This window comes from Mauremys reevesii, linkage group 19 (assembly GCF_016161935.1).
Source record: "Mauremys reevesii isolate NIE-2019 linkage group 19, ASM1616193v1, whole genome shotgun sequence".
NCBI lineage: Eukaryota > Metazoa > Chordata > Testudines > Geoemydidae > Mauremys > Mauremys reevesii.
Genome location: NC_052641.1, coordinates 20,171,142 through 20,186,067, shown reverse-complemented (window position 1 = coordinate 20,186,067; position 14,926 = coordinate 20,171,142). Strand labels below are relative to the sequence as shown.

The following is a 14,926-nucleotide window of genomic DNA, read 5'->3' as shown; positions in this document are numbered from 1 at the left end:
CTGCTAGTGGCCCGGGAAGGTGGTAGAGGAAGGAAGCAGGGGAGGGGTCTGGGTTTGCTCCTTGCTCTGAGTCCCAGCCCCTCTCAACCCGTGCGGGTTTCTTAACCCTACCTAAGGGAGAAGAGGGTATCCTCAGTCCTTAGGCACTCGGGGGAGGGACTCTCCCTGCCCTGCCGGGGCAGGGTCTCCCTTACTTCGGTTCTCTGGGCTTCTGCATCTCCCAACACACCTCCAAGCTCCAGTCCTCTCTCCTTCCTCCTCCCCCTCTGACTGCCTGAAGCAGGGGGGTTTATTAGATTCCTCACACGGCCTTAATTGACTACTGGTGCTCCAATTAACCTGTAGCTGGGGCCACCCACGGGGGGCAAGTGGGGCAATTTGCCCCAGTCCCTGCGAGCCCTGGCCGAGAATCCGGTGGTCCGGGTCTTTGGCGGCACTTCGGCGACGGGCCCTTCACTCGCTCCGGTTCTTTGGCGGCACTTCGGCAGCGAGTCCTTTAGTGCCGCCGAAGATGCGGAGCGAGTTAAGGACCCGCCGCCACCACCAAAGACTTGGAATGAGTGAAGGACCTGCAGACTGGGAACACCACCCGGCGAGTACAAGTGCTGCAGCGGGTGGCACCTTTTTTTATGTCCACTCCCCCGCTTTGCCCCAGGCCCCCTGAATCCTCTGGGCAGCCCTGCCTGTAGCAACCCTCCCTAGTCTACAGGGAACCACGCCTTAATTAGCCTAGGCCTTATATATTTCCCCTCTAACACTCTATCGCTGCTCCGTGGCCCTCCTGTATCACACCATGCACGAGACCACGTTTTATTACAGTGCCAGTCACGACAAGAGTTATCTGGACTTTGTCCTCTCATCATATGGAAACCGTGCACTGAGTGTGCCCAAGAGAATTTCAGCCCAGCTCCTTCCAGAATAGCTAGTGGGAAGGCTCAGGCTTGGTGCACCCAGAATAGCTGAGACTTGCAGACCATGAAGGTCCCGGTTACACACAGGCTCGCAATGCAGCTGGACTCAGCTTGGTGCTGTTGTTTCCTGTAGAAGCGTAATGCTGCTCTGCTTCCCCATAATTATCTCCACCCCCCCACCACCACCATTTAGTCTGTCTATTACATGCATTAGTTGCATTTTGTCTTAAACTGGTTGTAAATTCCTTGAGTCTGGGAATGTACCTTGCACTGTGTTTTGTGCAATCCCCAGTGCAATGGCACCTCAATCCTGATCCAGGTGCCTGGACACTACCGTAATACAAATATCTGAGATTATTAATGGGCGTTGCTGTGGGAAATCAGAATAGTTTTGCTCTTGATAAATTTGCTGTCACAGGAACCATACAAAGCTCTGTAGTTTCCATTCTCAGGAATCAGCATGGCTGTTGTTTTCTGAGCCTGAAAACTTCCAATTAGATACATGCAGCGTCCCCACTATGCTATAGTCACCATGGCTGGGAAAAGTCCTGGCACAACCCCCACCCCCACCTGGCTCTCCCCTTCTCGGGAGTCTAGGTTTGGGTGGGAACCATGTGACATGCAGTGATTTCAGGTGGCAGAGACACTAAATTTAAAGGATTGGGACCAGTCTTTCCCTACACAAGTGGCGACCCCTGTTTGAGAAACCCTGCTCTAGTTTCTAACAACTGAACTGCGATAGTGGTTTGAAAAAACAAACAAAAGGGAACAAAACATGTTCTGAATCTCAAGGACAACCCGGCTGCAACATCCTGTCCTGTTGACTTTATATCACTCCAGTTAACAGGAGCCGGGGTCTGCTGTGGATTGAATTTTATCTGCATGACATTAATGCCGACAATAGGTGACAGCCACTTCATGCAAGGCCGTGTTGTTGTTTTTCAGGAGCTAGGCCTAAGAGAAGCCAAAGGAACAGCATGGACAGTTTAGACCTCTTGAAGTTCCCCTCCGAAAAGGTAAGCAGAGCTTCTGTTAAAGGAGTCATGGAGGGAAGGGGCAGGGAGGCAGGACAACCAAATTCGCATTGGCTGGTTTAGGAGATTAAATGTCAGGACTCTATAATGGCTTGTTGGATGACTTCATCTGCGTGGACATGTGCGATTAGTAGATATCACTAGAGTTGCTGGGATTAACCAAAGAGGGTTTCTAGGGATCCTGGAGGAGGGGAACAGCTGGTTGAGCTACAAAAGGCACTTGGTTGAAATCTGAAAAACCAATGGCTGCACTTTCTGAAAAACAGTCCTTCTGGAGAGGACGATAGTTAGTTTTTAACCCTGTTAGCTCTTGGTGGCCAATCTCAATCCGTTTTCCTCTGGGACAGGGCGAATGTGGAATGAGAGGCCAAAGGCAGGAGCCTTCACATTACCACTGAGGCTTTCCTGCCAGTGGCTTCTCCATAGGAAATGTTGGGTCCAGGCATGTTTCTTCTCCGCACTCTCTCTCTCTCTCTCTCTCTCGTGCTTAGGCTCGTGTCTGAGCCAGCTGGGAGATGCTGAAACCTCCCATCTTCGGGGAAAAAAATAATTTTCCTGTGAAACCTTCCCCAGGCCACTGACTTTCTTCTTGGGATTCTGCTGGCAATTACTGCCTTTGTCACGGGGTCTAGTCGTTCCCTCGCCTTGTGGAGATTTCCCAGGCCAGTAGCACTCTGCCTTGCTTTGAATGTCATCTATAGTAATAATTACCATCTAGATAGCCCTTTCCATCCATAGATCTAGCTATGTTAGAATTATCACCCCCTCCTCTTTATAGATGGGGAAACTGAGGCACAGAGCGGGGACTGGCTCACCCAAGGTTGCAGATCAGGGTAGGCCTAGCAAGCAAAGACCAGATTTCCAAAGATACATAGGCACCTAAAGAGGTGGATGGGTGCCTAGTGGAGTTTGACACAAGTGCCTAACTCCCACTGGCTTTCAGTGGAAATCAGGTACCTAACCTGCTATGGGGTTTGTGTAAATTCTGCTCGGCGTCCATCCGTAGGTGCTGGAGCTGGGAGTTCTACCGCACCCCCTGGCTTGAAAATGGTTTACTGGATTTACAGTGGGTTCAATGGCTCTCAGCACCCCCACTATAAAAACTGTTCCAGCACCACTGTGTCCGTCTGCATCTTTAGGCACCTAAACACCTCTGTAAGTTTGACCCCAGACCTCTCGAGTCCCCGACGTGATCGCTGCCCTGTTAATTCACCCAGCCATTGACCAGGACACATTGTGCTGTGCAGCTGGAGTGGTGCTAGTTGTGCCAGCCTCCCCTGCGCAGCATCCAGCCTGCTGTTCTGACTCAGGAGCTGTGACGCCCAGGCCGCGACGCTTGAGATCAGAGAGTGTCTGAATGAGCATCTGAGGGATAGTTAGTGCTGAGTAACCGGATGGCCTTGGGGACTCTCTCGCTGATGTGTGGTTTGCTGCGTGCTTTAGTGTAATAGCTGAGCCCTCAGGCAGGATTATGAGCTTCCAGAGATCCTGCTGGGAGGCTGGAGTAAATGGGAGCTGTCAGCAGGCAGCGGCTGAGTTCTCCCATTCTCCTTTAAGTGGCCCTTGAGGAGAGAGTGTATTTTGGTCTCTTCCTGGGCCGCCTCAGATGCCTTGTTCCTTCTGCTCTTCAGCCCACTTGGAGGGAATGTGATTATAGCCCCGGGGGGGGGGGGGGGCATCCGCTCTGAGCCTAGGGTGACCAGACAGCAAATGTTTAAAAATCAGGACAGGGGATGGGGGGTAATAGGAGCCTATATAAGAAAAAGACCCAAAAATCAGGACTGTCCCTATAAAATCAGGACATCTGGTCACCTTATGACTGAGCCTCCAGTGGGGGAAGAGTGATCAGATTAAAGCTCACATCTCTGTCTCATCTCTTCAGTCTCTCCAGCCTCTTTTCCACCCCATCACCCAATTCTCTCACCCTTTCCTGCCCCGATCCCTCGGTCACTTTCACAGATTCATGGACGAGATCATTTTAGATCATCTAGTCTGATCTCCTGTATAATGCAGGCCTCAAATTTCAGTTACCCCTGTATTGAGCCCAGTAACTTGTTTGACTAAAGCATCTTCCAGGAGGGCATCCAGTCTTGATCTAAAGATATCATGAATAGAGAATCCACCCCATCCCCTGGGAGTTTGTTCCAATGGTTAATCACTCTCCTGTTAAAAATTTGTGCTCTGTTATATGATTTGATTTGTCTGGTTTTAACTTCCAGCTTTTGGATCATGTTGGATGGAGAATGGATAAAAATAAATGATTTTTTAAAGGATTTTTTAAATTTAATGCAGGTTTATTTTTTTAAAACAAACCTATTGAAAATTAAATATGAAATTGGCAACCTATGTTAAGGCCTTAACTTATTATAATCTATTAAAATAATTTAAATTAAATACCCCCCAAAATGCTAAGCGTTACGTGTTTGCTGCAGTGTTTTAAAGAAAGTCAGACCACTGAACAGGTGGAAGTCACTGGGTCAGCGCCCGGAACCCGAGTTCATTGAAATATTAAATCAATTTTTGACAACAGTAGCCTTTTCTGCTTGTGCAGAAAGAATATTTTCTTCATTGTAGTTTATTCAGCCAGTTCAATTCAATGACCTGTTCATTCAAAGTTAAGGAACCAATTGGGAATTGAAAAAAACAGGACAGCTTGTTTCCCTCTTCCAATCTATGAATAAAAACTAGGTGTGAGAGATGAGATCTATTAGTTCTAAAATCCTTGAAGGACATGGTGACCAAAAACAAGCTGTTCAGTTCATTAACTACAGATAATACTTCCTTTCTTTAATAGCTCATTTAGCTTAAAATGTAAAATATGTTTTAATAAACATTGTGGTTATGTATCCAGCACTTTTAAGGTACTTCTATTTATGTCAGATAAATGCTCTTTTTGTGCATTATAACTGAATTTGTATTACCAGCCAGAGAGATCATGAATACAAATCACAAATAATAAATAAATTAATCATCATCTAGTAAATAAGAAATGCATCATTAACCATATTCTAATATAAAAATGTAAAAATTAAGACTCTGAATAAATGAAGTTATATAAATTACACTATATAATTGCTTAAATAAATTTGTATAGATACAGTATACCCTCCTCGTTAGCAAAAAGTAGTACCAAATTTAGTGTAAATGCTATATTTAGCTGCAAATCAACATGTTCTAGTGGTTACCAACTAATGAGATCAACCTTTCTTTAGTAAAATAACTAAAAAGTAGAAATGCAAAGCATGATTTAAATCAGCAAGGAGTAAACCTCAATTTAAATAATTGATTTTAATCATCATTAAAATTGATTGATTTAAATGTCATTGATATAGATCAATCCATCCTGCTTGTTATGTCTCTCTCTGCCAGATTAAAGATCCCTTTAGTATCCAGTATTTTCTCCCTGTGAAGCTACATGTACACTGTAGTCAAATCACCTCTCCATTTTCTTCTTGATAAACTAAGCACACTGAGCTCTTTAAGTTTCTCACTCTATGGCACTTTCTCCTGCCCTCAAGTCATTTTTATGGCTCTTTCCTGCACCCTTTTAGAAATTTAGACACCAGAACTGGATGCAGTATTCCAGTATGGATCTCTCAAATGCTGTGAACAGAGATAAAATCACCTTTCTCCTCCGACTCAGTACTCCCCTGTTTAGACGTGTAGGTGCTGGAAATAGGGGTGCTGGAGGTGCTGCCACACCACCTGGCTTGAAGTGGTTTCCATCATATACAGGGTTTGCAGTTTGGTTGAATGGCTCTCAGCACCCCCACTATACAAATTGTTCCAGCCCCCCTGCATCCAAGGATCACATGAGCCTGTTTTGTCACAGCATCGCACTGGGAGCCTATGGCTGATTTGTTTCTCTGCTCTCCGGAGTCACTGTTTTCCATGCCATTTTTAGCAGCAGAGTGTCCTACTGCCTGCCCCCTACCAGCGCCTTTCACTGCAGCATGTAACCCCACACGGAGTGCCTGTACTCTACATGTGTAGTGTAGACAGAGCCTTGGTGGAGTCTTTTCAAAACCCAACCCTGCCTGTCCTTCCACTGGGCAAAGGAGGTTCCCTTGGTCAGAGGGGATAATGAAACCAGCTCGTGGTGGGGTTGAATCATGCATTTAAAATAACAAAGTGTTATTCCATGCTGAGCCAGCACCGTCACCTGTTTTTCTGCTTTCTCTGGAGAAGTGTCTTTTGTTGTCAATATGAAGAGCTACTGCATGTGGTTTCCCAACAGAGGGAGGTTGGTGAAGATGCATGAAAGGATTCTAGAACAGGGCTTTGCCAGCAAACGTGGATAGAACTAAGAGCCATCAAGAGATCAGAATCCCTCATCCAAATGACTCTTGAACTTTGGGACGTTCAAAACTTGGATCCAGGTTAAATCTCTGCAGCTTGATCTCCTCTCTCTGGAACCCACGTGCCTCTGCTCTTCCTGGTCCCGTCCAGACTAAGCGCCAAAATACTCCACCTCCAGGAAGCCCATTCTTGGGAGGCCCCCGACCCTCTCTGCAGATTCAGGAAGTTCAGCTAGTTCAACTCTGTTCAGACAAAACTATAACCTCTGCCTTTTGGGTCATTACTCGCCTCTAACCCTGATCTGTGCTGGGCTCCTGGAGGGTGGATGGATGAAAAGGAAGAATATCTCCCTAGGCGTGGAAGCAAGTGGATGGAAAGGGAGTGATTCTGCTCCTGCAGTAGCTGATTCCTTTGTTGAGCTCTAAGGACCCTTTGTGTTTGCAAATCAGAGAGATGCCTGTTACTATCTGTAGGAGAAATGGTTTTTTCTATGACAATTACACCCACTACGGATGGAATTAAAGTGATTGAATCAATTTCTGGGGAGTTGCTTCAGAATGATTGAGTCACATGCGTCTGCCTGACCTGATAGTTTTTCTCTCTGAATAGTTTGAAATGTGACCAAGCTGCTGGGTTCTCCTCGGTTTCCTATAGGAAATCCTTGCATCCTGTTTATTATCCTTATGGAGCACTGGCCATGTGCTAGGTGGTGTAGAGGAAGATGCTGCCTCTGTCTCACACGCTGCATCAGTGATTTAGGCCAAGATTTTTGTGCAGGATTGTTTGTGCTTTCGCTACAAACGGGTGATATCCTTGAAAGTCCCAGGTCCTATTTGTTAGTTGACACCACTCAAATGTTTTGCAGTATTGTTCCAGCAAGGAATCAGGCCCCTTTGGGGAAGGGGAACTGACCGACCTGAGCAGGCTTTGAAAAGCAGCTATAGAGGTAGAGAGCTGACAGTCAGGAAGAGAGAAGGCAACTAGGAGACCTCTCTGATGTGGTGGTTACCTCCAATCACATCTTAATACGTTGTCCTGGGATTGCAGCCAGGCCTGCAGGATGGTTATCTATGTGCCTGGTAAATATAATACATTACTGGTCTTGACTCATACACACACATCTAAAATATCCCTCCCTCTCTAAACAGAACACAAGTCCCCACCCCTTCCCATCCTGGACTCTTCAAGAATGATGATGTGCTCCCCAAAAATGCTAATGACAAGCTAGTGTAAACTGGACTAATTTTGTTTCCTGTGAATGATACATCCTCTCCAGTAATGCATATTGTCTGCTACTCAATGGTGCATCAGTCACAAACTAGGGGTCACCAAATAAAACTAATAGGCAGCAGGTTTAAAACAAACAAAAGGAAGTATTTCTTCATACAACACACAGTCAATCTGTGGAACTCCTTGCCAGAGGATGTTGTGAAGGGCAAGACTATAACAGGGTTTAAAAAAAGAACTAGATACCTTCATGGAGGATAGGTCCATCAATGGCTATTAGCCAGGATGGGCAGGGATGGTGTCTCTTGCCTCTGTTTGCCAGAAGGTGGGAGTGGGTGACAGGGGATGGATACTTGATGATGACCTGTTCTGTTCATTCCCTCTGGGGCACCTGGCATTGGCCACTGTCAGTAGACAGGATACTGGGCTAGATGGACCATTGGTCTGACCCAGTATCGCCGTTATAATGTTCTAAAACTGTCTATGTCTAACACTCCCTGACACTATCATAAATGTGCGATTATGGCTGCTAATCTCCAGGTTAATTTCTTACAGATTCTAGGTGTAAACCTGCAATCACCACGTTAAGCCTCAGCTGAATGATTTGTGCAATAACCGTTTCTTGTCCTCCCAAGGAGCAGAATGGGGATAGCCACCACATGGGAAACCTGAAGATCACGGGAAAGGACTTCTTGTCTCTGCCTGTGAGATCCAAGAAATACCAGGAGAACCAGTCCAGTTCAGAGAGGAAATCCCAGGATTCCAATACGTCACCGTTGGATGCCAGTGATGTCCGACTCCAGGTGTCTCAATCGGTAGGAAGATGAGGGTTTGGGGGTTTTTTCCCAACAGAGCTCTTTGAGCTTTTTATAAAATGTTTGTTCTTGTCACACGTGTAGCCTGACGAGGCAGGAGGTAGTGTGGCCTGGACCTGGATAGAGCACTGGACTTCAGAGACCTGGGTTTTATTCCCAGTTCTCCACTGGCCTGATGTGTGACTTTCGGCAAGTCAATTCACCGCTCCCTGCCTCAGTTTCCCCATCTTTAAAATAGGGATGATGATACTTCCCTTTATAAAGATCTCCTTATGAGATCTACTGGTATAAAGTGCTGTGTAAGAGCTGTGGATTATTATTGTAAATAATTGTGAATAATTATGATGATGTGAAAGAGCCTATGGTTGTTTTCCATTTGCTGTTTTTACTAGAGAGGGGACCTGAACTTCTCCTAAGTGTGGGAGTGTTAGTGTGTGAGGCCAACATTTGTAGCAGTTTTGGCTGTCTCCGTTTGCGGGCCCCTAGCTTGATACATGTGAGGATGCCTGCTCTTCAGGGGGCGGGTACTCAGCACTTTTGGGGAATCAGATGCTTTTTAGGAGTTCCCACTTGAGTGTCCAAAATCACGAGTCGCTTTTGGAAAAGGTTGGCCCATTTTTTGTTCTGAGCCCATCCCTGGGCTGGTGCTGATGTTCTCCTCGGGGCTAGAGCTCTGGGTAGGCCCTGGGAAGCAGCTGAGCGTCATTATGTGCTTCTTCAGGGAGCAGGGAAGAGCGTAGGCCAGCCCCTCCTCTCTGAGGGCTCGCCGGTGACTGCAGAGGAGCTCCGCCGTGGGAAACTGGGAAGAAACAAGCTGGTGCCAGTTGTGTTCAGTTACTGGCTGTGGTGGTGTCATCTGGCAGTTACGGCATTCGGTGTCAGAAGGTGGAGTTGCTTTGAATTACAGAGTTGGTCCCTGAATGGCAGAGGGTCCCAGTCTGGGAAACTGCTGGTGTCTTTTTGTATATATTGTTATCCCTGCACATCAAGCTGGTCAGCACACAGTTATTTTGGTCCCGGTTTCCATTCTGACAGGCAGGTAATGGGTTACCCTGCGGAGGCTTCCTGCCGCTGTGTGGGTTCTGTATTCAGTACTGCAGGGGGGAGTCAGACCCGCAAGCAACGGCAGGTTTCTTTATTGTGGGCAAGGTGGCTTTGAAATGTTTTCACTGAGTGATCTCAAATGAGGAGCTCTGAGCCAAGCAAGAATGAGATACGTTCTTAGAGGACGGTCGGGGCTGCAGCCCCATATTCCAGGTGTCCCTGGCCTCTGACTGCCAGAAGCTGAGACTGGACGACGGGGGATGGATCACTCAATAAATGCCCTGTTCTGTTCATTCCCTCTGAAGCATCTGGCACTGGCCACTGTTGGAAGCCAGGATACTTACTGGGCTACACGGACCATTGGTCTGACCCAGGATGGCCGTTCTTATGTTTTTATCGTGTTTTTATGATTCCTTAGGTGGCTGTTTTGCGCTTCGTGCGACAGTTATGATTTAAATAATAAAATGGGCACTGCTAAGCCATGCCAGCTGCATGGGAATGCTCCATTCTCATGCACTCGCACAAAATCCTACGGGGGAACATTTGAGTCCAAATGCGGAAAAAACAAACAAGCAAAGGACCTATTTTATTAGCATTAAAAACACTAACAACAATCAGGGGAAACCAAAGCTTTTGGTATGAGCTAGAAATGAATCTGAGCTGCAAAGTTTGGATCTAGACTCAAAACTTCCCTAGCGTTTGAGGTACTTGGATTTATCTCGACTGTTGCATTTGGGTTCCCTGGGTTGCGGTCAGTCTACTGGTCAGACCCCAGGGCTGGGAGCCACAGACCGCCCTACGTAGGATATTTATCAGGACTGTGTCCCTTTAAGAGAACTCTCCGAGTTGATATCCCAGTCCCAGGTAGCACCTTGGAAAATGGGAGTCTACTAGGAAGAGCGTTTTTCTCTGTTTGCCCGTGCAAGGCTGGTCACCAGCTAGGAAAACAAAGCTCAGCGAGCCAAAGAGGAGGCGGCAGCACGGGGGCAGCAGAAGGAACACAGAGAGAGAGAGAGAAAACATTTCTGCCAGAAATAGCCTTGTATTTTTAACACAAACCTGCAGCCTGAAACCAAACAAAAGCCCAGCTCCAGCAAGCAGTCAGGCAAACGGCGTCCCCCCAGGAACACAATGGCGAGTAAATAGGCTGCTCTGTGTGGTAGTAAAGCCCCCACTGAACATCACTGACGGATGGTGACCTTGTGGAAGTCTTGATGCAGAAAAGCCAAACTGTCTGCGAGCCGCCCCTGGGAGGGGAGGGTGGGCGGAGGGGAGAGGGGGTGGCAATTGGGGAGTTGCTTTGAGGCTGAGATTCAGGTCTGAACTGGTAACCCCTTTGGTTTTCCCCTCCCCAAATACACAGGCCTGCACACACTCGCTGGCCAGCAAGGGGTAGCAGTGCTCACGCACGTGTGTGCACACATGCACACTTTATTTATTGCTATTTCACAGGGAGGAACGTCACACGTTGCGGACCAAAAGACAAGTTGCTATCCTGAGTACTTTCCAATCCTGCAGACAGGGTGTGCTCTGCTCAGGGCCTTGTTGGCACTTTGAAATGTACTGAAATGGCTCTATAGGCACGTCCACTGCAGGATTTATACCCAACGGATTAGTCCAGAGTAGCTATTTTGGTGAATTTCCAAGTGTAGACAAACCCATAGTGTTTACAGGATCAGACCCTAAGTTATACACGCATGGATATATTTTTTTAAGGTTAGAAGGGGCCATTCTGACTATCTCATCTTATACATGTGCAAGCTCCCAAGCCTCTACCATAGAAATGTGCACGCAGACGAGGGAATTACTGTTCCCAACACCTTTAGGGAAATCGGACAGTGCACTCCTGAGGCAAAAGCCCCTTTCACATCTTCTCTGGCCTTGCAAAGAACGGGACGCGTTGCCTCGCAGCCTGCTCTGGCTTTTCAGGCTGAGGTTTTTCTTCTACGCCTCTGTCTGCAATATGGGCAGAGGCTTAGGGTTCTTCTCATCTGTTCTGCACACAGGGCCAACCCCGCAAAGCCACAGGGCGTGAGAAAGGGTGGCAGAATTTACAGAAGAACAAGCCTGAGTTTATCCCCTGCAAGCACTGAACATGGTCCCTTTGGTCCCACCCCAGTAGAGAATGGATCAGACTCTCAGGAGTGCCCTGGGCTGAAAGCTGAGGGTGATCACCTGGCTTGTATTTGAAGGGGTGTCCCATGTTTCGTGGCTGATGGCCCATATCCAGTGAGAGCTAGCAAGAAGGGTTTGATTGGATTTGTTTTCAGTCAATAGCCAGGCTAAGGGTTATACGCTGGTACAAATGCATGCTTTGGGGCCAGGAATAAATCAGTCTGGGTTGGTTCCTCTCTTTACACAGAGCTTTGTCCCCTGTTCTTTATCTGTCTGTCTTTTCTCGCTTTGAAATGTAGGTGGTTGCCATGAAGGATGGGAGTGTATAGCAAAATGTTAGTTTCCAATATTCATTTGCAATGGGGTGCTTGTGACTTCCCCTACTTTCCAGCAGGGGATGCTGTACCCCCTTTCTGGGGTTTGCCCCTCTCTTCATACACAAAAAGCTACGGGTAGTATTTTGATTTGCCCTTTTGTAAGATGCGGAGACATCCCTGTGATGATAGCACCGTAGCAGACGGTCTGATGCGCTCATCAGTACTCTGTGTGCGTGGTGTGTGTGTGTGTGTGCGCACAAGTACTCACATGCCTCTTCGTATGTGTAGGTCTATGTAATAATGTGTATGGGTGCATGTGTGGGGCCAGATTTATAAAAGTGCTCTGCACCCAATGGCCCCTACTGTGACACTTCGGGTGCAGAGTTCTTTTGAAACACTGGCCCTGGTTATGTGTGCTGAGCCCCGCACACACATGCTTAAAAAGGACCCCTCACTCCAGACTGCATCTGTATGTCATGGGCACATTATTTTGGATAATTCATGGCAACTTCTTGCCCCAGTCACTTTTCCAAAAAACCTCTCATTCGGTTTCCTTCTGCTTAAGCCCGATGCAGAAGTGCCGCAGTTTGCTTTATGGGTGCGTGGGTGGGTTTTTTAAGCTATAATCCTCATTTACATGATCCTTTTTTAGCTCAGCTCCGGTAAATCCCACCCTAGATGCTAATGTGACGAGGTAAAATGAGATGTGTCCGCTGGGTCACAGTACGACACTGCAGTGCCAGCTCCCTGGAAGCTGCCGTTGGCTGGACTTTTTAGACGAGAATCCACAAAGTCTGGCCTTTAGTGAAGACCGTCGCTTAAAGCCTCCAATGGGTGAAATCTGTCAGTGAAGGACACCAACAAAGAGATGTTTTCTTTGCTCGGAGTTTAATGTACTTAACCCCACAACAGTTCTGTGCAGTAGATATTATCCCTATTTTACGGGTGGGGAAGTGAGGCCCAGAAACTACGCCCAAGGTTACACAAGAGCAAGGAATTGAATCCAAATCCCAGGCTAGTGTCTTAAAACCGCTGGACCGTGCTTCCTCCTTGAGAGTTGCAAAACCCTGTGCATTGCAATGCTCTTTATTTCCTGTAGTATTTTGAATACTGCTTGGATTCCAAAGGGCGTTACGGAGTTAAGCAATATGCCTCAGGGAAGGACTGAGAGTCAGGACACCTGGGTTCTTTCCCCAGCTTTTCTGCAGACTAGCTGTCTGACATCTTGTGCCTCAGTTTCCTCTTCTGTAAGATGGTTACTGCCTACCTACCTCACCCAAGGTGTGTGAACCACAAACCATCACTGTAAAGATGTCTACAAGCCTGGGCTGCAAGGTGCTGTATTCTCATTGTTGTGGGCCTTGATGCCAATTAATCTTGGGGCCGGGTAGGGGGGAAGCCATGACTGAGCTGCTCTGTAAAGTAGGAGAACGTGCAGGGGGGCCGGCTGGGCTGGGTGGAGGGTCAGCCCCAGCACATCTGAATGGGAGGCCAGGCTATATCATTGTGCGGCAACCCTCCTGCTGTTTGGTCCCCCTGAGCCAGGAGCACTCAGTTAGTTGGGACGGTTTCTCCAGAGGAGGCTTTGCTCACCCTCTCCACCTGTCCGCCAAAGTTCCCTTCTCTGGGAGCCCATCTGCCCTCTGGCCTCGGCCCTTGCATGGAGCCGGCAGGACTGGGCAGGGCTCGATAGGACCTTGAATTCAGCTAGCGTGCTGCCAGTGAGCTGGGGAGATGTGAGGACCGATCCCAGCTCCCCATGGGGCTGGGAGACGCTTTGCTTTGCGTCCCGTAGATCAAGTTTGCCAGGTTTGCATAGGAAGCATAGGGCTTCTGAAGACCTGTTTCTCTGCAGTCAGGGTGCAGATTGGGTCTGGATTAGGGTGGGGTTGGGGTTGGTGTTGGTGGAGAGGGATTGTTCGGTTATTTTTTTTATAGCAGGGCCCTAAGCAAAAGTGCATCTGCTTGCATCCGAAGAAGTGGGTATTCACCCACGAAAGCTCATGCTGCAAAACATCTGTTAGTCTATAAGGTGCCACAGGATTCTTTGCTGCTTAAGCAAAAGTGTGTGGTGTTAAAGTTCACTCCCATTTCCCTGTGACTGATCATATGCTAAGGCTGGGTCCAAATGCCGTTGTGCTTTCCAGGGGACCCTGCGTCTTACACGGTGCATCCGCAGAGAGCTTTCTCACTACTTTACTTGGCATTGCTAAGGGTGAGATTTCCCAAAGCTTTTAAAAATGGCCCAGGAGCACGAGTCCTTTTGCTGGTCAGCTGAGGTTTGTGCTCCTAACTCACTTAAGAGCTGCTGAAATCTCACCCTAAAGCACTTTCTGTCCAAGCATCTCAAAGTACTTGACAGTAGTTGTGCCACTGGCCTGGTCATGCCAGCGTGTACTCAGGGCAATTCACTTCACTTGTGTATTAGTATAGATCAAAGTGATTGCTGAAGGTACAGAGTGTATTTAGTTTTATGAAGCGTAAACAGCAATGGGACATTACTTGCATTGTTTTCTCTTATCTGTATCCTGTTACGATACAGCAGCAAACATTTGCATTGTACATACCCCTGTAACTAAATAACCCATCAAGGAAGCCTTGCGGAATGCTAAGGAAGGACTTCATCAGAAAACGTGCTTATTTCGAAGCAGATGGCCACTGTGTGTAATGGCCGCAGGTCAGAGGCTCAAAGTGCCTTCCTCGCTCACCGTCGTCATAGGAAAAGCTTGCCTGGGTAGAGACACTGTCAGCTTGTTTTCTGTCAGAAGAAGCTATAAATATGGATTCAAGGAAAGATCCTTCATCTCTGGACTGTTTGGACTCTTACAGGGAAGTGTACTGATGCAAAGTGGCAATCCCCAGGGACAATCTGGCTACCCTGAAAAGACTTTTGGGAAACTGGCAGTTTATTACATCACTGCCACCATTTGGCATTACAGACAGTGACTCACCTGGGCATATATTTTACCTGCTTTAACCTCTCAATAAATCTCATTTCCTTTTCTTAGCTATAGTTAGTTTACTAAAGAATTGCCTGCCAGCGCTGTCTAGGATCTAGAATACCAACTCATCAACCTTATGTGATGTGATTTTAATGGCTTTTTAATCACAAAGTCCAGTTGGTCTGGGAGGTACAGTAGGCTGGAGAGGCTGAGGGTCTGTCT

At 47.4% G+C, this 14,926-nt stretch overlaps 1 protein-coding gene across 9 annotated transcripts in view; it reads left to right on the top strand.

Moving 5' to 3' along the window:
* GPSM1 (G protein signaling modulator 1) overlaps positions 1–14,926 on the top strand; it is a 141,142-nt gene that overhangs the window by 91,815 nt on the left and 34,401 nt on the right. For 6 of the 9 annotated variants that reach the window (XM_039507181.1, XM_039507185.1, XM_039507184.1 and 3 more), the window contains 2 exons: positions 1,857–1,927; positions 8,107–8,286. In XM_039507181.1, the coding sequence (XP_039363115.1) occupies positions 1,857–1,927; positions 8,107–8,286 (251 nt within the window). The remainder of the gene's footprint in view (positions 1–1,856; positions 1,928–8,106; positions 8,287–14,926) is intronic. The other 3 variants (XM_039507182.1, XM_039507187.1, XM_039507190.1) reach the window with 1 other exon arrangement.